Source organism: Vidua macroura, chromosome 5, assembly GCF_024509145.1.
Source record: "Vidua macroura isolate BioBank_ID:100142 chromosome 5, ASM2450914v1, whole genome shotgun sequence".
NCBI lineage: Eukaryota > Metazoa > Chordata > Aves > Passeriformes > Viduidae > Vidua > Vidua macroura.
Window position 1 is genome coordinate 48,554,255 of NC_071575.1, and position 22,346 is coordinate 48,576,600.

The 22,346-nt window shown below is 35.2% G+C and overlaps 1 protein-coding gene across 2 annotated transcripts in view; it reads left to right on the forward strand.

The window, feature by feature from the left end:
• MDFIC (MyoD family inhibitor domain containing) overlaps positions 1 to 12,656 on the forward strand; it is a 51,509-nt gene extending 38,853 nt beyond the window's left edge. The window contains exons 5-6 of one of the 2 annotated variants that reach the window (XR_008437121.1): positions 9,183 to 9,505; positions 10,974 to 12,656. Coding sequence is in view for 1 of the 2 variants with exons in the window: in XM_053977654.1 (XP_053833629.1) it covers positions 9,183 to 9,430 (248 nt within the window). In the remaining variant the exon portion in view is untranslated. Of the gene's footprint in view, positions 1 to 9,182; positions 10,005 to 10,973 lie in introns of those variants that run through there. The other variant, XM_053977654.1, reaches the window with a different exon arrangement.
• The last annotated feature ends 9,690 nt before the right edge of the window (positions 12,657 to 22,346 follow it).

The following is a 22,346-nucleotide window of genomic DNA, read 5'->3' on the forward strand; positions in this document are numbered from 1 at the left end:
CTTGGCCTTGCTTTGACTTGTACCATGTTAACCTCATAAGCCACTGGTTACTGCTGAAGAGTTGCTGAGTTTGAATTTACTTGAAGGTGTGTATTTGTATTCAGGCAGATATATGTATAGTGTAATAATATAACTTCTAGGCAGTTTTTTTAATGGTCTTATGGAGAAAGAGACAAACTATATTTATTTTGTACTGTGAGTAATAAATCACCTGAATTAACTGACCTGCTTAGTTTACTATAGCATCCTGAAAGTTTTAGTAGAAAGAAATAAGGTAAACTTGAACACGTTCAGATATTTCAATTCACTTTAATTTTGCTATTCCTTATGTAGTACCTTGGATTTTATACTCTAATTGCTAGCCTTGTTTGTTTTTTTAAACCTGGAAATACACACCCTGTATTTTTACTTCATCTGCCTGGTCTTCCTCCTTGAGTGTTTTGATCTGCTGTCAGTCTGGAGACTAAGGGAATTAAGTGAAGGAAAGTGGCCAGAGAAAAGGAATAAATTATGTCCTCAGAAGGAAGAGAAGCAAAAATTCTATCTGTCTAGCTGAGTTTAAATTATAGGAAAGAGAAAATATTTTTCCTTTTTATCCTTTCCCAAAAGCTGCATTCTTTTCGATTCTTTTTAGAAGACAAGATGTGAATATTTCTAGAGCACCACACTTGGTTATAATGCAAAGTTTGTCCAGATCTGGTAATTTGCTCTAGAATATTGTATCTGTTGACAGAACAGAAAGCCTGGAAGGACTTGAAGCAGGATAGAATCATGAAACTTCGTGGGCTTGCCCCTCATCCTGCACAGGAGCATATTCGGGCTCAAGCTTATTTGAAATGTAGCATGCTGCTTCATATACTGCAGATTTCAGTGTATATATACTAGAAAGATAAATGAAGTTAAGTATTACTTTATCCTGGCTAGCACATCTGCCTGTGGAGGTTGGTGGTGCTCCTGTTGGTCTCCAAAGTACTAGGCAGTCCTAACACAAGCTATGAAACCTCCCAGACTGCCACCCCTCAAATATTCACCCACCGCAATTAAGAACTCTTTTATTAATTGTTCCAACCGAAAACTCCACTTGTGCTGTGGGTCACATCTTGTAAACTTTTGGAGCTGAATTTGTGTAGGGAATGCTTAAAATGTAACAGATATTTTGGTAGCAGTAGTATAAAAGCTTTAAAAACTACTTTTTAAAATGAGTCTGTAGTCCATGTGGCCATGTCAGCATTCCAGAATATGCTGGTTAGAAACACTTTCACATCCAGTGAGACTTAGGAGGTTGTGAGTGCACTCACCGGTTCTGCTTTTCCTCCACATCTATTATTAATCCATATTGTCCCTGAAGAAATCTTACTCAGCTCCATAACTTACACTACAAAAAACCAAAGGAATTATGAAATAGTTGGAGTGTCACTCCTCAAAAGCAGTTTTTAAACACTGTTTCAGTTCTAAAGATTTTTCAAAGGGACTAGATAGGTTTCAGTGAATATTGGGAATAAAAAAAATTTTAGCTCAAAGAAATTTTAATTATATTTTGAGTTATTGATGCCAGAGGTGTCACAGTGCTTCCAAAATTCTGGTTGGTAGGCCACTAGCAAAGAGAATTTTAACTGTTTTGCACCCATTTGTTATGAGCAGCGGAGAAAAACACCTCGGAAACACAAAAAAGCAAGTGTAAATGAGTAAAAAGGAAGGCAGTCTAGCTGCTGTATTCAGATGCAGAGCATCCAGAGCTCTGATGCAGATCCAGATGCAGACCTGTCCAGAGAAACTTAAAGAGGGGAGGTCTAAAGGAGACAGCAATGAGGCAGCAGAACAGTAGCTCTAGATGTCAGGAAATGAAGACAGATGAGTAACTGAAGACATACATATGTGCATCAGAGTGGTGGAAGGGAAGTAGTAGTGACATTCAGAGTTGGAGGAGGAAAGGAAGGAAGTTGGGCAGGGGAAGGATGGAAGAGGAATCTAATTAAGGGAGTGGGGAGCCAAGGTAGGTGCTTATTATTTTCTAAAAACCACACCAAGTTTTCCTACCAAGTCCTTATGAAGCATGATGTTATATATTTTTTGAATCAAAGCAATCATTTATGAAAAGTTAAGGATGGAGAGAGGGAATACAGGTTTTAATTTGTTTTTGACATTAAGCTCTCGCTTCTGGTCAAGTTATTGTGACCTCAGAAGTTACTGTGTTTGGCAGGGAAATTCCCACAACTCCAGTGACTCGATAATTTGAGTTTAATGTGGTACTTCACTCAAAAGGCTTTGAGTATACACAATTGCTGTATTCATTTGGAAACAGTAGATTGTTAAACTATGCTGAATGGATCATGATCTTACCTCCTATATGGACAGTGAGATCTCCTCTATTCTTTCCTTTCCAGGCGCTCTAAATCAGAAAGGCACTAGAAGGTATCTTCTTTGCAATGGGGTTCTTTCAGAAGAGGTCTTTAGGAAGTGTAATAAGGCTAGATGCAGCAGTGAGCTAGACAAGAAAAGCCTGCAGCATGGGGGTGAGACTCTGGGGAGGGACAGCCAGTGCAAACTTGCCACCACATTGAAGTTACCATTTCTGCTTTCCCAGAAGCAAAGCCTGAAGCAACCTTCCTCAACTTTCTAGATTCTGCTTCTTGTGCTGCTAAGCTTAGAGATGCGATGAACTATATTACTGAAAGAAAGTGTGGGTGTTTTTTTTTCAATCCAGTATTTAAAATTCAACATTTCAGGGTGCATTTGAACAAGACATCCCTCGCCCCTCCCCCTTCTTTTTAGTATAATGTAACTTCATCTGTTCTAGATTTTGAATCAAAGCATGGGGTTGGTGGACACTATTTAACTCATTTAACTCATGCCGCTGACCACATTAAATTACTAGAATATCCCAAGTGATACTGATGGCTTAACTAGCTTGCTAAGATGAAGCAAGTCCAACAAATAGCCTTTCTGTTAAGCCAGTGTCTTAAGAGCCACTAGGTACATATACATGGAAAGTAATGAGTAGTTGTCTTAGCATGCTAGCAGACTGCTATTTGAAGTAGGAGTGTTTTACTTCGGTTTATATAACTTTGTATAGGAAAAATGGTTTCCAGGAAGCTTTCCTTTAGTGTGCATGATTTGCAATAGGATTGTATTGAGTTTTTTCCTCTTGAGGGACACCAGAGCAGCAGTAAGTGTTCTTTTATATACTGTTCAGTCATTTGACTGGTATTATTTACTGAAATTCAGTAATTGTGTATCAATAGCCTAACATTGCAGAAGTATCTATTGGCCATCTCTCAACCTGGCTTTTTTTTAAACATATATGCACTTCTGAAATTCATTCGGTAGCATTAAGTAGTATTTACACAGCTACTTGTTAGTATCCTGCAATCTCTTTACTCTAGCTGAAATTTTATTTCTTGTTTTTCAGAAATTGGTTCAAAGTGATTTGTGTCTGAGCATGAAGTGCTAAACAGGGTTTTTTGTTAGACAAGATTGTATCAGAATGTAGTTGTCAATCAGGCAGTGGGCAAATAACATTATCATATGGGCAAATGTGTGTTTTTTAAGAATGCATTTTGAAGAGTGATGTGTTTTAAGTATATTTTACATAGTTTTTTTGCACAGAAGTCTTGAAAGGTGCTTTACATGTTTTTTAACAGGACTGAGTGGAAAACAGGGCCTGTAACAGAAAAAAGGTGTTTCAACAGAATCTATTTTATAAAGACATAGTCTAGCTAGACCTAACTTGTCTCAGTATTTGCAGTGGTGAGCAGTGGCAATGAAGGCTTCATATTCTAAGGAAGTCTTAGGTATTGGAAATTAGCAGATTTCTTAGTATATCTCTATGTTTGAAATGGATCATTTTATTCCTGAGGTTATGTCTGTATTGAGGGCTTAGAATATAAGCTTTTATGAAAGTTTCCATATGTTCAGTGAGATTTGCCTGTTCAGACAACATTTTAATTTTCTTGTTTGATAGAGATAATAGTTTTTTATTTTAAATGGTGAAATATCACATATACTAGGCTTTGTAACTGTGTTTTCCCCTGTCTTAATAAATGTCACTCTTTCATCTAGAAGTAACTGTACTCCATACAACATGTCAGTTTGCTCTTTCTGCCTTTTCTTATTTTCCTTTGAGCATTTTCCTGTGTGCAGTGATTTTTCTCTAAAGATAGACAGCGGGTTGCAGAGGCTGCCTATGAGCCCCGTGCAGGAGCCCCATTGGAGGAGCAGTGGGAGGTGTGACAGCACATGTGCCGCTGCTCAGGAATTTTGCTCCTCTCCTCTGCAGCCCTTCAGGAGCCTTGTGCTGGGGTGGTTTCTGGCTGGTGCTGTGCCGCTCCAGCTGTGGGCTCTCAGCTGCTGGCGCTGTGTGTTCATCCCAGCCGCTGCCAGCCCGCGCTGCCAGACTGCGGGACGCCTGTAGCACCTGCTGGGGCTTCTGTTCAGGGCTATGTGGGGGCCCTCTGCAGTAAACCCCTGCTGAAGACCTCAGCTGTCACTTTGATTGTGGGTTTGCCCTTTTTGATTCTCTCTGTGAGACAGCAGAGTGCCTGGAGATTTGTTTTGAGTGGTCTGAACTTGGTGAATATAGTTAGTAAGAAGCTGACCAAGGTCACCATCCTGTAAGTGAGCTTATTTACCACTGTAGACATGAAAAACTTTTATCATATGTGACCTGCCTGCTTGGTACGAAAGCTTTTTGAGTCAGTTCGTGACAGGTTAGTGTCAAACATTACAAAATCAGCACATAGCAGCCTGCACATGCATTTCTCTCTGCATTTTTCAGTTCACCTTCTGCATTTCCTATACAGTTTTGATGGTTGATAGTTCTCTTCTAATTGATGGTTGATAGTTCTCTCAAAATCTGTTTTTTAAGTAGAGCTGCACCTTTTCATAAAAATGAAAAGGATATGATACAAGGTAAATTGAAATAAAATGTATATTTCAGTATTTGAAAGAAATTGGATACCATGGTAATATCTGTATGCAGAAGTTTTAGAATTAAAAGGTGTGCACATGCAAATGTTTAAAGGCATGGACAAACATTAAAATAGTTTTATTTTGATATTGTTTCTTTTCCTTAAGTGAGTGTAGCTGTTATAACTGGGGTAAGTTAGAAATTGAGCCTTCTGGGTTTTTATTACTGTGTAAACAATTTCAAGGGATCTTAGGCCTATTTCTTGTCTGGATGTTGTCTATGCTAACATTGAAAACCCAGTTAAAGTAGATATTACGTGTACTGTATCCACTCTTTGGTTAAATCAGCGTATGGTTGTGTGTGTGTGTGTATGATATAAAGCAGCAAAAAATTGAACATGTTGGTTTGGTTCTATTTGCCTTGGCATTGTTTAACAGTTTTGATGAAGTTCCCTAACAAGTTCTGTGCCTTTTGGGGATGTGCCAAAGGACTAAGGAAACACCTTCACTTATGTGGATTTCAAAAAATGTCAGATGGGATGATCCTTTTAACTTCAGATCTAACTTTCATCCCAGACAAAATGAAAGAATAATTGAAGATAAGCTTGAGTATCTGAAAGCTCACCTTTTTTCCCTAAAGGTGAGTTGGTCTAATAAAATGTACTAGCACTGCCTACAGATCAAGACTGTTGTAATTTATGCCATTTAGCATAGCTTATGGGAGCTTGGATCTAGTCAAGAAATGTGATAGTGTGTTTTGATGAAATCAGAAGCATTTGGTAAAATAACTAAGGTAGATGTACTGGTTTGGAATTTATTTTTTTTTAAGTATGCCTCTAGACAGTGTTCACACCCCACATCCTCACTTTTATGTAGTGACAGTCTCTAGTGCAGCATTTCTCAATTAAAGAAAAGTGTAATATAAGAATTGAAAAACAATGGAAATTTGAGGCTGGTGTGGGTGTAGTGTGGAAGTCTAAGAAAAAGTTTATCTTTGTTAATGACTTGTCTGTGTGATGTGATGAAACTTAAATACTTCCACAGAGAGGGAAATTGCTTTAATGAAAACTTAAACCTCAGACTTACTATCAACAGTAGTGCATCATGAAGGTCAAGGCTAATGGAGTTCTTTCCATAATAAAGGTGTGACCCTAGTTCTTGATTATGTTAATATATCTAATTGGAAAAGAAGAATGAGACCCTCTAATTCTCAAACAAACAAAAAAGCTTAAAGAAATAGATAATTTTAAGCTGGCACCAGTGTCATAACTGGTATTACTGTATCATTTCCTTATTAGAAAAGACTAGAATATACTCAAAGTTTCCAGAAAACATATTATCAGACATTAAAATCACGAAGTTTACAAATACATAAAATATGTTTAGTTCTAGTTGGATTAAAGTGATCCACTCCTCAATCGCCAGAAAAAAAGAAATCAGATTTTGATGGGGTAAGATTAAAGAGTGGGAATTAAATATAGTCTTTATTCTTAATGTTAATCTTAACATCTAATTAATGTTAATCTAATGTTATTCTTTATTCTTAATAAGTTTTGAAATTTAGAATAATATGTAATTTTAAATAGTCTCCTTGGTCTTATAAGCAGGAAAATATTATGGAGTGTCTTGTGCACGCAACAAAATGCATTGTGATGATCTCCAACATGGTAATGCAAAACCTGTGGTCATCTCTTTTGAAGTGAACTTTGTATAGCACCTTCATGGCTGTATTTACTGATCATAATGACAGTTGGTTTTAGCTGTATAATGTTTTCTGTGGAACTGACAGGTTGCTGTAGGAATGTAGATACTAGAGAAGGATGAGTTTTGTGTGGCATGGTACTTTGTTATTACTACAAAAATACAGTGTAACTGTATCTTTTTCCTATAATTGCATCTGTAGATCAGAAGCGAAGAAATAAGGGTCATACATGGAAGAAATTATTCTTCCACTCATTTTATCCAACTGTATTACAGCCCTTTAGAGTCATGATTCTGAATTCACCAAGTCAGGTAGAACTAGGTAACAGCATGCTTTGTCACATGTTAAATAATTGCTACCTGGATGGCTATTAAAAGTCAATAACATGAAGAACATAAAAGCATGATTATTTCAGGTTTGTCCTTGAAATGTGGATCAAAGTTTATGTTCATTCTACAAATGAGTCATTGCAAGACTGAAGAGAGCACTAAAGGGTATCTCTACTTTCTGTTAATTGTTTGTGGAGGTTAAGTAAAATTGTTATATAAAGACTTTTTGAATCGAATATTAGGATTGACTTCTGGGGAGAAGGAAATAAACATAAAGAGGAGGTAAATAAATCCTTTTAGCTCCAGTCGTTGAAGAAGAGATGAAAAAGAGGACCCTCCGCAGAGTTTCTGTAATAATACTAATGGCCAAAATTTCATACTGTGTCTTGGACCATTTTTCATATCTTTTACTTTTGAAATACATTTATTTAAATCAATGTGGCCTCTTCTTGTAAATCTGGATTAGGTAGGTTTTTTAGATTAGGAGAGAAAAGTTCTTTTGTGGGTCCAGAAAATACTTCCTGAGTACAGTCTCTGTTTTTTAACCTACAGTCTCTATTGCTTGCCCATCAATAGAAACATATAATGTCTTATTAGAAACTTAAAATAAACACTTATATTATAATGTCTGAGAATGTGTATTCCTCTCCCTGCAATTTTACATATCCCTGCCTGAAGCAGGCAAGATTTTTTTGGATATCTCATTTACACATGAAGTTCATTATGGTATACTAAAAAAAAATTTGTAGAACAGCATTTGTTGTTGTATTAGCTTCTTCAAACTATATTTTAAAGATGTGATATACTAAAACCTTAGTTCCTCAAATATGAAGGTTTCTTAGATAGAGCTCTTGGCTTCTTTATCTTTTTCCTTCATATTAAAAAAAAAAATCTGAAAGGAGATTTTACCTGAGCATATTTAACACCATCTCCATGACAACCAGCTAATTAATCGCTATCAGTCTGGCTTTGGTCCTCTTCAGTGAACTGATACTCTCCAGCTTTTTTTCACATATCTTCTGTGTTTTCTATGAAGGTCATTTATTTAGTGACATTATGTCTTTGGGAATAAAAGCTTTTTAATACAAGAAACATTTTCCCAATCTTAAACTGTCTGTGGCTAAAGAGTTCAAAGTTTGCAGGCAGTAAAAAGAATGAAAGCTGAGGTTATGAATGGAAAGTATTTCTCCATTCTGAACACATCTTATATTTTTAAGTTTTAATTTTGTTTCTGAATGACTATTCACTGCCTCTTACAAATTAAATGTGTTTATATGTATGAATTTATACATAATATGTAAAATAGAGTAAGTATATCCCTCAATTCTGCAGTCTCCTTTTCACTGGTACATGTTTAGTTCCAATCCTTGTTTTTCTGTCATGTCTCATGGATGTATTATTTTTTGAAGTTATTTCATATGTTTACTCTTCGGGTGCCGTATTTTTTGCAGATAGTTCGTGGGACACCTTAATTATCTGTATAGTTTAGTAGTACTTCTAAAAGCTGGATATTGATGTTCAGGTGTAGTTAAGAACTCTTGAAGATTGAAGCAGTACATTAAAAGAATGGCAATTCTTTAGTAGATTTGTGTAGAAAAGCAAGAGAAAAATTGTATTTTTACTGAATATTTTACATATTTTTAGAAGTAAGAAAAGCATTTAACATGCTGTTAAGTTGGTTCTAATGCATGCAGAAAAACAATAAAGAAAGCAACAATGTTTAGGCAACTCCTTTATTTTTCTTCACATGTATCGAGCAAGCAAAACCATTTCAGAAGGGCAAGATGAACTGGGAAGGGCTGGAAATAATTTAAGGTAGTTTCCCTCATTAGTTGCGTTTATTATTATTTTTTTATCAGTTTTGTAAAAATGCATAACTGAAGATAATAGATATGGATATTTTACGTAATAAATGACTAAGGAGATTGATCTAAGCAGCTCTGAGCAGTTTAGTACTTGGGATTTGTATGAAGTGAAGTGGTGACAGGAAACTTGCATGGAGTTGGAGATGAGCTGAGCTGCAGAGTGACCATGAAGATAGGAAGCATTTTTTTTTTTTTTTGTGGTAGATTATGTCTACTCTGAACCATTTTCATTCAGCTACTTATTTGACATTGTGATGTATCTGGATTTAGAATAACATATTAATGATTTTTTCTTTTCTTCTTTGCCTTTTTCTTATTGTTTTGTTTGTTTGTTTTGTTTGTTCCTGACATGCTACTGAACTATTACATATTGTTGTGAAGATTGCTGTGTTCACTGTATCCTGGCTTGCTTGTTCTGTGAATTTCTCACCCTCTGTAACATTGTTCTGGGACAAGCATCCTGTGGCATCTGCACGTCGGAAGCCTGCTGCTGTTGCTGTGGGGACGAGATGGGGGATGACTGTAACTGCCCATGTGATATGGACTGTGGCATAATGGATGCATGTTGTGAATCTTCAGATTGCTTGGAGATCTGCATGGAATGCTGTGGGATCTGCTTCCCATCATGAAATATTTATCCCTTTCTTTTTTATTCTCTATAAAACTGGAGAGCTTTTCTTTAAATACATTTGAAGAAAGACAAGGTAAGATTTTCACACTTGCACTGTTAATTCCCTTTATATAAATATTTTTTTTTAAAAAAGCGATCCTCAAATCTGTATTCTTAACGCAGATTGTATAGTTTTGTATGTGAAACTAAAGCTACATTCCAGCTTCCTTTTGGCTTTGCAAATGGAAGAGTTTATTGAAAGTGCATTATAGGCCTGATGCTGTAGTCTTATGAAGGCAAAATTCCCATTTGAATCGAGTGATAGTTTTTGGTCAGAGAACAGACTGCAAGGCAAACCTTAAGTATTTGCCTTTACCTACTTTAATGTTTAAACACTCAAATGCCTCCATGCATAACATGTCTTTACAGGCATTCTGAAAATCAAGATAGCTCTATTTCTCTCTCTTTGGGTTGAAAGCAACTTTGCTCTATTGTTTTAAACTTAATTCAAAAGCCAGTATCAGAAATCTTCCATTGGTTTTGCTACAGTGGTCATGTCGGCAATATGTCTTTTGTTTTGAATATCTCATTGATTAGAGTATCAATGGTATATCCTGGTATTTTCCATTGCTGAGATTATCTGACAATCTGAAGTCAAATACAAATTTTGCCCTAGGCTAGAAGAGTACCAGGATTTCTTTGTCATCAATCAAGACAGAATAGACACCTTATAATTTTAGTTCAGTACTATTATTACTTGAAATGCTTTGTCTTAGAAAGAGACTTTGGAAATCTGTGTAGACATGAAATATATCCTTAGAGTAACAAACTAATAGACTAAAGATACTTCAAAAATTTGCTATAAGAGTAAAATTGTTAGAAGTTAACTCAAGAATCTAAACCAGTACATGAAGTGGCCTGGTCAGTGTTTGTGGCTTTGGAACCAGTGTCACATAACTTAGTACTTATTTCTTTATGGTGTTAGAAAGATCTACAGAGGGTAGCAGAATTTAAACAGAGTATAAAAACAAATTTAAACCGATTTGATCAAGGAATTCTGTCATTAAATGCAAAAAGCAAGTGAAAAAGTGTTTATTCTCAGATACATTTTAAATGTTATTTTTAAATAACTATGAAAAAAAATCATTTAAAAATATATGCTTTAAAAATAAAAGGATTGGTATTTAAAATACCAATAAAATACAGTTAGGATCTATTGGACCTAACTATATTCCCTATTACGCCATCAAGGATTTCCAAGAAATATCTCTCTTTTGTAATTGTAATTGTGGAACACATAAAGAGGTTTGTGGCATTCCCAGACTTAGGGAATCAGACTACCCATTTTCTTTGCCATCTGCTAATTTCTACCCTCAATGTCTGTAGCTGACAAACTGTTTTGTGTAAGCCACCCACACATCTTGATCTCACATCCTTAAACTTTCCTGTTTACACTCCAGGTATTCCACTTGTAGAGCGTAGATTTGTAGATCTCCTAAATTCAGTCCTTGTTACAAGAGTCATCAATAGTCAATAACAATAAATGTCTCTTTCTACTATAGTGAATTCAGTTTGTGCAAATGTGACAAGCTAAAGATCACAGGAGTGTGAAGCTAAGTCAACAAATGCTCTGATATTAACCAACGTTTCTTCTTGTGAACACTGACTAGTAGTGCCTACTACTGCAAGTTATCACTGAAGCCGAATCCTTAACTGTGCTAAGGAGCTGGGAAGTGTTACCTTTTGCCTTAGCGTATGCAATATTGTGGTGTATTCTGGTGCAATGCAGATTCAACCTCAGAGGGTTTCCTAATCTGTTTTTTGATAGTTGCTACAAGTATTCTTCTTATATTTGGGATGTTTTTTCCACATATTGGGCCAAATTCTGATCTGTATTGCGTAAGCTAAGTGCATTTCCGTTCATGTCAGAATTTATATTGGTTAAATTCCAGTTAGAGAGCACAAAAATATTATGGTAATAGGCAGGCTAATAAGGAATAATATAGTTAAATAGATAAATTCCCAGTGCTCAGAATCAGGCTCATGGGGCTCAATTATGACTCCTAAAAGGCTGAACCACATTGGGAAGGTGGAAGAGTGCCTTGGTTGAGTGGCATTGCCTGGAGGCATTTTGTCTTTTACGGCATAATGCCTCTGGGGAAATTGGGGGCATCACACTGGGACTCAATGCACCTTGGAAAAAGTCTAGACAGTACTTTGTCCATTGTAGGTCTGTGGTTGACACCGTGGTTGTGGGAACATGTTCTCTGGGGCTAGACAGCACCATGAACTGTCTTTCCTCATGTCCTTCTGGTCACAGAGAGGTGAATTATGGCCGTTTCTTGTCTGATTGTGCTTTTGGGACCGGGAAGAGGAGTCCCAGTCTCTTGTCCTGCCCCAATATCCATGCCCTGCTGGAACAGGTCCAGTTCTGTGCTTGGAAAATGCACATCTGTGTATCATGATTTTAGTGAATGCTAAATCTTACTAAAAATTACTTTTACCACAGGTTGATATGGTTTAAAAAAATATAAAATACCAATCTAGGGAGTTATTTTCCTGTGTAAAAGTTATCTACAGAGTTTGTCCTGCACAAGACCTTCTTTCTACTTACTGGAACTTACTGGATTTTTGATTTATTGAAATTATAAAACCAGTAATTACTAGAACTTTGTTCATGCATACGTGTATATGCTTTTTCTCAGACACATGGACGTACACACACAGATATGTCTTTTCCCACTTTATTTGTGAAATGCTAGGAAGTAAAAATAGTGTTATTAAATCTCATAATGATTAGAAGTATCAAAGTGTTACAGACAATTGGAAAAAAAAAGTGTATTTTGTTTGACATTTAAATGTAATCTGCTACTGTTTGTCATAGAGATATTAGCACTTTTGAAAAATGTATCTTTGAAGCAGAGAATATTAGTATGTAGTTTAAGGAATTCCTTTTTATATTTATATCCTTAAATTCTGTTTTGTAATTTTCACTCTATAATCAGTCTTGTAAGCACCTTGTATAATAAAAAAAAAAGCAGAATCAGAAGTCAAATGTGAAAATAGAGTTTAAATAAAATGAAAACATTAGAACTTAATTTCTATTTTATAATAGTTCTTGTGAACGTGTACAGTGTTTTAGTTTATAGTTCTGCAAACTGGCCCATTTGAAAGACATGCTGTTTGTATTTTATATCAATTGGATGTGCTACTTATAAACACTATTTTGAAATAAAGATCTTTATTGAAACTTTTGGATATCACCTTCTTCTAGTCTTGCCTTGTTACTCCTCTGAAGAATAATTTCATGTCTTTTTGTGTTTTTTCTTCTGCTTTAACCCTTCCTAAAGGTGTTGGCCTTTGTGTGCCAGAGGGTGAACCGGTGTACAAGTTGTCTTACAGGTGGAGCTCAGCCAACTCAGGCACTAGAAGCTGTGCTAGTATGAATCTCCAGCAGTAAAATAGTTTGTCATTAAGAGGGAAAAATCATTCCTTGGTGAAATTAAAATAATCATTACATTTTATCAAAATAACAGTTATTTTAGTATGTCCACAGCAAGTCTTCATTTTACTAAAAACAAGCTGAACCAAGAGTGTAATCAGCTCTTATATTCATATGATTTTTTTTTCATGTTGGCTTAAGCTAAGTGTGAACATCCTTATACTACTTTAAAACTGCAGAAGCTGCATGTCTACAGTCTTTTGTGCTAATTTTCCTACATCTATACCTCCACAGAGGGTCAAAAAAAAAATTGCTTCTCTGGGCATTACAGAGGAAAGATGATAAAACTGGCAGAAATTGTGTTTGAGTGTGTATCATGAAGTCTTGCATAGAGACTGTGCACTAAAATAATTGTTTTAGTAAAAGAACTGATAAACACATAGAAAAATAGCATCATTTGACACCTATTTTATTTGGTTTAGCCAGTATCCATAATACATAAGATTTCTAGAAAAAAATGGCTCCTGTAAAGAAGGATCTGGAACATTCAGGAGCTTTTGGATTGACTAATGGCTCTATTTCAGTTGTCGTTCTCATATTAAGAACTGTGTGTTGACTTAGATGAATCACTGATTTTATAATATTCTAAATGAGAAATTTTTCTGACTTCTTCACACACTTAGTTTTTTTTTCACATTATCTTAATGGTTGCAGTATTTTATGTATATTCTTGGAGAGCAGTGCCAATTGTATTGATGTATCTCCATGTTAAAGCTTTTATTGTCTCCAGTCTTGTAACTTTCTAAAAGGTAACAGATCATAGAAGGAATGATGTGTCTGAAATCTTACTCTTGGCACCAAAATTAAGTTAAACATTAGACAAATATCTCCCTAGTGTCTTGTCTTAGTCTTCGAGTGCCTACACCATGTACTGGAAAACTCCATATTGTGTTGATGGCAACAGTAGTAGCTCTAGAATCCTACAGACGTTAATCTTGTGTTTTCCCTTACTGTCCAAACCTTTTGTCAGCTCTTAGCACTTCCAAAGAGAACAGGGAGACCTTAACTCAATTTTAACCATGAAAGAAGTTCAAGAAAAATAATACACTGCATTCACTTCCAAGATGCACTTGTTGAGTGTGCTCAGTGCACTTTAATGTGAAGTTGTTTGCTTGTACAAAGTTTAGCCTACTCTTAAACACTTGCTTATGCTGTTTACCAGTGATTTGGTGATAGTGTCATAGAAGGATGGGTTTTCTCTCCTTTAGAAATCTTTAATATGATGGGCTATTTCTACTACTAGTTGGAAAGAGAATGTTCTCTGAGTTACCATTCTGCTAAACAGGCAGATGTATAATTAGATTAGATGTTCTTAATGTCTTTATGGTTTTTAATCATAGGTTCATAGAATGGCTTGGGTAGGGAGGGGTCTTAAACATCATATGATTCCAACTCGCTTGCCATGGGCAGGGACAACTTCAACTAGACCAGGTTGCTCAGAGCCCCATCCAACCAGGCTTTGAGCCCTTCCAGGACTGGGGCATCTACAGCTTCTCTGGGCAACCTGTTCTTGTGCCTCATCACCCTTACATTGGGAATTGCTTACCAATTTCTAATCTAAACATCCCCTCTTTCAGCTTAAAGCCCATTCTCCCTCATCTTATCACTACATGACCTTGTAAATAGTCTCTCTCCATTTGCCTTTTAGGCTCCCTTCAGGTAGCTGGAAGGCTGCAGTTAGGCCACCCAAAAGCTCTTTTTTCCAGGTTGAACAATTCCAATTCTCCTATGAGTTCAGCACACTTCATAAAACACTGCATACAATCCTGTTTTCTTATTTTATGTACGCATATTATAGCAATTGTTAGTACATTACCATTCAGTACTCATAAAAATGGAATGTAAGATGAAAGACTGTATAATACCTTTTATACATTTAATAGTACCTTACTGATTTTTATTCTGGTATGCGTATGCTATTTTAACTGACAAAGTACTCCACTATAATTGGGGCTCTTTATATCATCTCAGTAGGGTATGTAATTGGTGCCCAAGCACTACACAATTCCTCTTCAATCAGTGATGTAGGATTCAGAAATTTGTCTCATCTCCAAGTTGCACAAAGTGACCACACTGTGAATATGCTGTACTCCAATATATTTCATGTTACAGTCCTACTTTTTGAGGCATCAGATTTTTCTTAGCTTTTTTGCAAGGTAGTATGTTTGGTTTTGTTTTGCTTTTAAATTTTGGTTCAAAGAGAATTGAAAGTGTTTTCATTATGGAAGACTGGGACAATACCAAGATACGTGTTGCATTGTGAGTTGTTTTTTCATCTTTTCTATGTTCTCTGCTATATGCAATTTCTAGTCAAAGAGACTTGTAAAAGTGATGTCTTCGGAACTTTGGACTTAGCATCTAAACTGAAGCTCAATAGTGCTGAAATATTTGAGAATTAATTGATTTTGTCTTTCTTGCTCAAATAAAGCACCAGAAGTTCTATCAAGATGGATTCTGCAGAGTTTTGCAAACTGACAATATTCAAAATAGTTCTGCTCACAAGAATAAGACTAGCATGTTAGTTTCAAACTAACATATTTGAGAGTGGCAATATATATGTCTTTGTGTGTTTGTATATATATATATATATATGTATGTATGTATGTATGTATGCATGTATGTATATACATATGCTAGTTTTTTGATTCTGAGATTCTGAGCTACCTTCAGTTACTGAGGGCTAATTATGAACAAGCTGGGAAGTATAAATGTGTTAAACAAGGCAGTATTTCTTTCCTCCCTAGGAAATGCAACTCCATTTGTCTGTTTCTTATGTGAGGAGGAGACACCTTGATTACATATTTAATGTAGACTAACAGCAGTGGTTTAGAATCCACAATAACTTCAAGGTCATTAGAAGTAGCGTGTGAAGGATAAAGGGAAATGTGTTACAAGGTTCCCTCTACTCTTGACAACTGCTGTCTCTGCCTCAGTAATCTGCTTTGCAACTACCAAGCTTTCATGGGGTTAAGTCTAAGAAAATTAAGGTATCCATGACTGAAATTTTATATTCACTCTTGTTTCTTCAGAAGGAGTAATTAGACATATTTACACAATTACATTTTAGTAAACTATTATGTCAGCTTAACTGTAACACATATTCTGGTTTAAGTACATTAAGCAGCAATCCAAAAGCAATTTAGCTGCAGAATGCATTATTTTCTATCTAATTATTTGCAAATTAATGAATAAAATTAAATTCCAATCACTGAAAAAATGAAGCAATGGTGAGAATCAGAACTACATATTAGTTAAAGCTATGCAATGCATAACAGAATTAAAGCCGCCTTTTATTCAAATTCAATGCTTAAAAAAGAACAAATCCATCATCTTGAAATTTGACTTGTAGCTTGACATTAAAAATAATATGAGTAGAATTTTCAGTGGGGTAAGCACAAAACTAGTTCAAGTAGTGTCACTCTCAATTAATGTACTCAGGTGCTGTGCCCATTAAAATTCCCACTTGTGGGTTCAGCTCTCTATGCAAATGGGGTCATTACCTGGAGAATTTAATTGGGTATGACACTGGGAGCAGGAATTTTCCTTTCAAAATAAACCTTCTTGCACACATTTTCACTAGAAATTTGATTGTTACATATACTTCATATTGTTTGGCTCTATAAATATTTACCAAAATTGAGAATGTCCTCACTTACTTATTCTTTTACGGGTAATTCATAATGCATCAAAATGATTTTTAAATTGTTCCATGTACTGCATATGCAAGTTTGTTACAAAATCTGTGGTGAAAATATTTTTTTTGTATTAAAATGGTATTTTTACATGTATCACATCTTTTTAAAGCTGATATTAATTTCTATAATGTCTGAAAGCAGAACCACAATATTTTTGTAGTACATTTAGATGTAGATTAAAAACAGGTTATTTCATACTGAACTCCTACCTTACACATTGTTTGGAAAGGACAAAAAATTATTGTGTTTCTTAGTAATATTAACTTCCAACTTTTCTGGACATTACTTTGCATAATCATTGTATAAATAAGGCTAATACTGAAAGATATTAATCCCAAAATGTACATACAAATCTTATGGAAACACAGAATTACATGATTGGATGAAACTTCTAAAGAACTTCCAGTTCAGCAGTCTTAGCTTTAACAGTGTCTAAAAACATTTCTTGGAATTCTCTGATGAAGGGAGTTTTGGACACTAGAGGTAATTCTCACTTGTGCTACAGTAAAGTCTTAAGAGCTTTTTTCTTTACATTCCATTTAATCTTATTCTCATTTCTGCAAATAAAACTGATGCATCCATGTTCTATTCCCAGTGGATGTGTAGAACAATCACCATTCTCTTGTCATAACCTTTCATATAGTTTGTATACTCCTGCCTAGTTTCTCTTGCCTAATCCAAAGAAATATAGTCCCAAACTGTTGTTTTTCAATGCAACATTAATTTCAGACATTATAAAACTGTATGAGCTGTGCTTCTCATTTCAAAGTATGACAAGACTGAGGGAGTAACACATAAAGGAATTTTTTTTTTTTTTGCTAATAAGAAACACAGATGTTGCATAGTGTATTGAGGTAAGAGATACATTATTGTCAATAATGTACATGGATTTCTGTGGAATGAAAGTTGACAGTATTTCACTTGCGGTTTAACTTCTGTAAAGGAAACAGTCCAAAGAATCGGCATTATGATCATCTACATAATCCCTTGAAATATTTTTGTGGGATTTGCAGAGCCCTTTTAAAAAATTCCAGGATGGAGACCTGCAAGTGTTTTATTAGCAAACAAACTAAGAAAATGAATCAACCATGTCATTAAAACTTATCTACATCTGTTAGTTCTGCATTTTCACTTGATCTCAGCTTTCAGCTTTTTGCCACTCCTTTGGGCATTTGGTTTACTAATCCAGCATCCCCTGTGTTTTCAGTGAAACTTCCTGTCCAGTTCTGTTGGGTCTCATTGCTTCTTTGATGCTTAATACATATTTATGAAGGGAAAAAAAGGTACTGAAGAGTGATGTTTTTTATTATTAAACTTACCTGTAACCTTGTAGTAGCATTGCAATATGGTTTTAAGATCATAGGTGAGAATGAATTTTAACATAAACAAACTGTGTTTCAAAAGGTTAGTGCTCCCTTACTACTCTTCATGTTCGAAAATGGTAATTAGAATAATTTTATTCACAGAGAAGATCTAATATATATCAGTGTAGTTTTATGGAAAATACTTCTCAATTATTATTCAGTAATGAGAATAAAAGTTTTATAAAATAATTTTACAGCCATAATATACCTGAGTTCTTAACACTTTTGATTTAGGAATGATATGACATCCTGACTTGCAGTATTATTCTTTAATATGTACAGGTGATGTAGACTGAAACCAAGTAACTAGTAGGTCTCAAAACCATAGTTGTCAAATGAAAACATGTTAAAAGGGTGATTTTAGAGAGGCTCTGAGGAAATTGGTACTGTGCCTGCAACTCTTCAACATTTTAATCAATTATCTGGAAACATTTCTAGCAGAATTTGTAGATGAATCAATAGTTGATGGAACAGTAAATTGAATACATATCATTACAAGGTGCTTATTTAGAGCAATCTGAACCTGGTAGGATGGATCTCTTCTCAGTATATGTTTTTCCATGCTATGAAAGGGAAAGGAAATATTCAGAATTTACTTTATATAAAAGAGAATAAGTTCAAACACTTTGAAAGGATTTGAGGATCATGGTGAAAAAGGCACTGAACAATGAGTTTCAGCTGAAATCCTGCAGCCTTTCATGGTGACCTTTCAATATTTCAAATTTAGTATTTCAATACTTAGTGAGTGTAAGCAAAGAAGAGTGAGTGTGCTAAGGAAATGAGTTTCAGAACATGGTTTCAGTCCTTCATGTTTTGAAAAACAGCTCAAAACAGAACATCGGAAATTACTTAGAGATATAGAATCACTTTAGCAAGAGAGAATTTCAGAGCTTATTCCACTCAAGTTTATCCAGCAGAAGACTGAGATGTGACTCCATCACACTCCTCACAGGTGCAAATTACAGTGCTTTGAAGCTTTTTGTATTCTGCCAGAGAGATACGTAAAGAACTAAGCTCTAAAGTCAGACAAAAATGGATGTCCAATTTCTTACCCAAATGTACCTCTGAAGATAGTAATGGGTTGAGCAAACCATCAAACGCAGCATTTGATTACTCACCTCTAGGCAGTCTTGGTCCACAAATGATGCTTTTCTCAGTTACACTTACCTTTAAAATGCTGTATGTGTATATGAATACATATGTATAGCACATACAGAGAAAAAATGTAGTCAAGAAATGCTGAACCGGACAGAATTTTATTTCTTTTCATCTTAGAGAACTTAGATGAGATGGGACAGTACTACCTCATGGATTTGTCTAGTGGCAGGAAGAGATTACCCTGTGTGAATGGGTTTGTAGAATTCTTACTTTTGTCACACATTCAAATAAAAGAAATACTTTTTTTTACCACTGCAGGATCCCCACAACACAAATATGTATGTCCTCTGTCATAGTCGATGTCAAGAATAATATATGGTCACAGATTATTCCCATACCAATATTCAAATATGGTGAATGTGGGTTATAGTTCTAGACTAATAATTCAAATAAAGATTAATTTCTATTTCAAAAATGTAAAACACATTAGATGTTAATTTCAAGGGCAAAATGAAATTGAAGTCCCTAAGAAAATACCTTAAATTGGATGAATTACCTCTAAAACAAACATCATAGATAAAAAGTGAATTTGCTTAATATAAAAAAATGTATTAAAATGGGCTGTGAAAGGAAGATAAGGAGCAGTGTTAAGATAAATAGTTCACTCCTAGTGAAATAAAGCATGAAAGTTCATCTATGGTATAGAAGTTTATGGAAAATTCACAAGACAAAATTCATTCCAGTGTATTAAGCAAAGGACCAATGGGATTCGTGTGTTGTGAGGTGCCAGTAGGCTCATCATAACCATTAGAAATCTAATCTGAAATGTTTAAAAAAAGCAAAAATATAGAGCTAGAAGGTCCAATTCCTCTGAGCTGAGAAAAGGAAGTGGATACTGACTGTTCTTTGTACACTATCCTTCCACACCTTGCAATGCAGGAAATTATAGAGCAGGTGGAGAGGTCAGACGTGTGTGGAGACTTGACTGCATATTTCACTTCCCTGCTCCTTAGTTAGAGATTAATAAAATGCTGTGTTACATTGATTCAGTTATAATTTTGCATTCCCCTACTGGAGAAATTTAGCTCACAAACTGTACCATTAGGTTTGTTTATTTTTTTATTTCTCTTAGGCTTCCTTGGTCCTGTATTATTCTTATGGGAGTCAAATGACAAAATGAAAATTGACCCCTATGGAAATCATTAGTAGTTTGTAAGACTGTGTTATGTGACATGGGGATTTCTCCAATAACCAAATGAATTTTATCCTTTTTTTTTTTCCTGATTTCCAGAGAGAAAAGGGTTTAATAATCCACTGTGATGTGTATACTTGCATGTGTGCTTATCCATTTTCTTACTCCCTACTAAGGACTTTTAAGCCTTGTGGTCTTGTTTAAATGAAACGAAAAAATGAGAGCAATTTTAAAAAGCCAAAGAAAATCACAGGAGACTGATCTATTCTTATCCAGTGAGAGGACACTGGCAGAATTTGGTCAGCTCCTGTAAGGTGTCAGGGAATCCACAGAAGGGAGACTTATTAAAAATATTTAATAAAGGACTGAAAAAGAAACTCTGTTGATATTAAAATATTTACTTGTTCATTTCCTTTTTATCAATAATACTTTTTGACTCAAGACTAAATTAAAAAAAATTATCCATATAACAAGCTAAAGCAAAGTTCTGAAATAAATAGTTTCTAATTAAAACAATAAATAATATACCACATAATTGTGGTATATTAATGCTCCAAGTTAGCATTAATAAAGTATTATATGTGTAATTTTTACAACTAGAAGTATCTCTGTGGCTGTCATATTTTACTGTACACACAGCTTGATTGCTGCAGAGTAGACATCTGCCAGAAACACTTCAGTTTAGCATGATGAATTTACTATAACCCTGTCAAAAATTACATAGCACTGCCAAAGTATCGCTTTGAATATAGGCTGAAAAACAGAAATAAGTGTGTTGAGGAAGGTTTTCAGATTCTCTCAAAATCCAGTCATTACTGCTGTTACAGCCAGGCACATATGAATGCAGCTGCTCCATGGGGGATTCCTGGGAAGTGAACATTACTTACTTAATCAGGGTAGTGAAAGGCAAAGTTGTGTTGACTGTAGGTGCCCTGCGTAGGTTATCAGCATCCCAGCGAGGACACTGCCGCAAAAAGGGCAGGCAATTTGCACAGAAGGGTAAAGGCTTTCTGAGGCTTTTTGTTAAAACTAAAATGGGAGGGCCACACTTGTTTGCAATATCCTCTGTGGTGACTGTATTTCAGATCCTTGATTTTTTAATTATGTATCAAACACTCTACCCAGCACTGCTTGGGGTTAATATGCTTGTTGAAATCTTGTGTGTGAATAATTTGGGCCAAATTTGAGCACAGATAAACAACAGAAGCAGCAATAAGGAAACGTACATGCTCTCTGGAGGCTTAATGGTAATTCTCTAGGATCCTGACATTTCAAGAAATAGTCTATCAGGAAAGGTAAGTACTCCTGCATCTTTGATAAAAGATTCTTCAGTGTCTTATGTGGTTTAAATAATTGTAGGATATCTCAGTATTTTCTCAGGTTAGATCTTTTTTCATTTTCAATACAGGCCAAAGATATTCTAGCATATTTCAAACAGGATGGAATGTTCTCAAATGCCATATTTCTATATTTTATAAAACTATTATTTATGAAAGAGAATTATAAATCTGCATCTGCATAGGCCTATTGTCTGCCTATCTGTATGAATATTACTATAACCTTCAGGTAAATCCTGGAATCAAGGGTATCATATCAATACATGGTCTTCTTTAATGGACTTTTAAACCCTAGACATGTTCATATGTAGATGCAATTAGTGTAAATCATTATTTCCTGAGATTAATATACTAAACAGACATGCATTGTTTGCTTTGTTATCATTTTCTGTTATGTGATTTCAAACACTGTCTATAAAGGTCTGGCAAAAGTGTAGCAAGGGGTCCTTCTGTCTTTGCTGATATACGTGGAAAAAACGTCACCATTGAAACCCATATTAAATGGAGGAACCTGCTTTTCCCTCTTACCTTTCCCTTCTCAGAATTGTTCTTCAGAGTTCTGGGACAGATGAAGTCAAGTTGCTCATAAACAGCCAAAGGGAGAATTTCTTTGTTGCATCGACAAGCTGTGGTGGGGTATGTGGGAAAGCACCTGTCTGTGAACTTTCCTTTCAATAGCTACAATCACTGTATTTATGTCTATAAATGTATTGCTATGCGACTATAAATGTTAATATTTGTTCATGC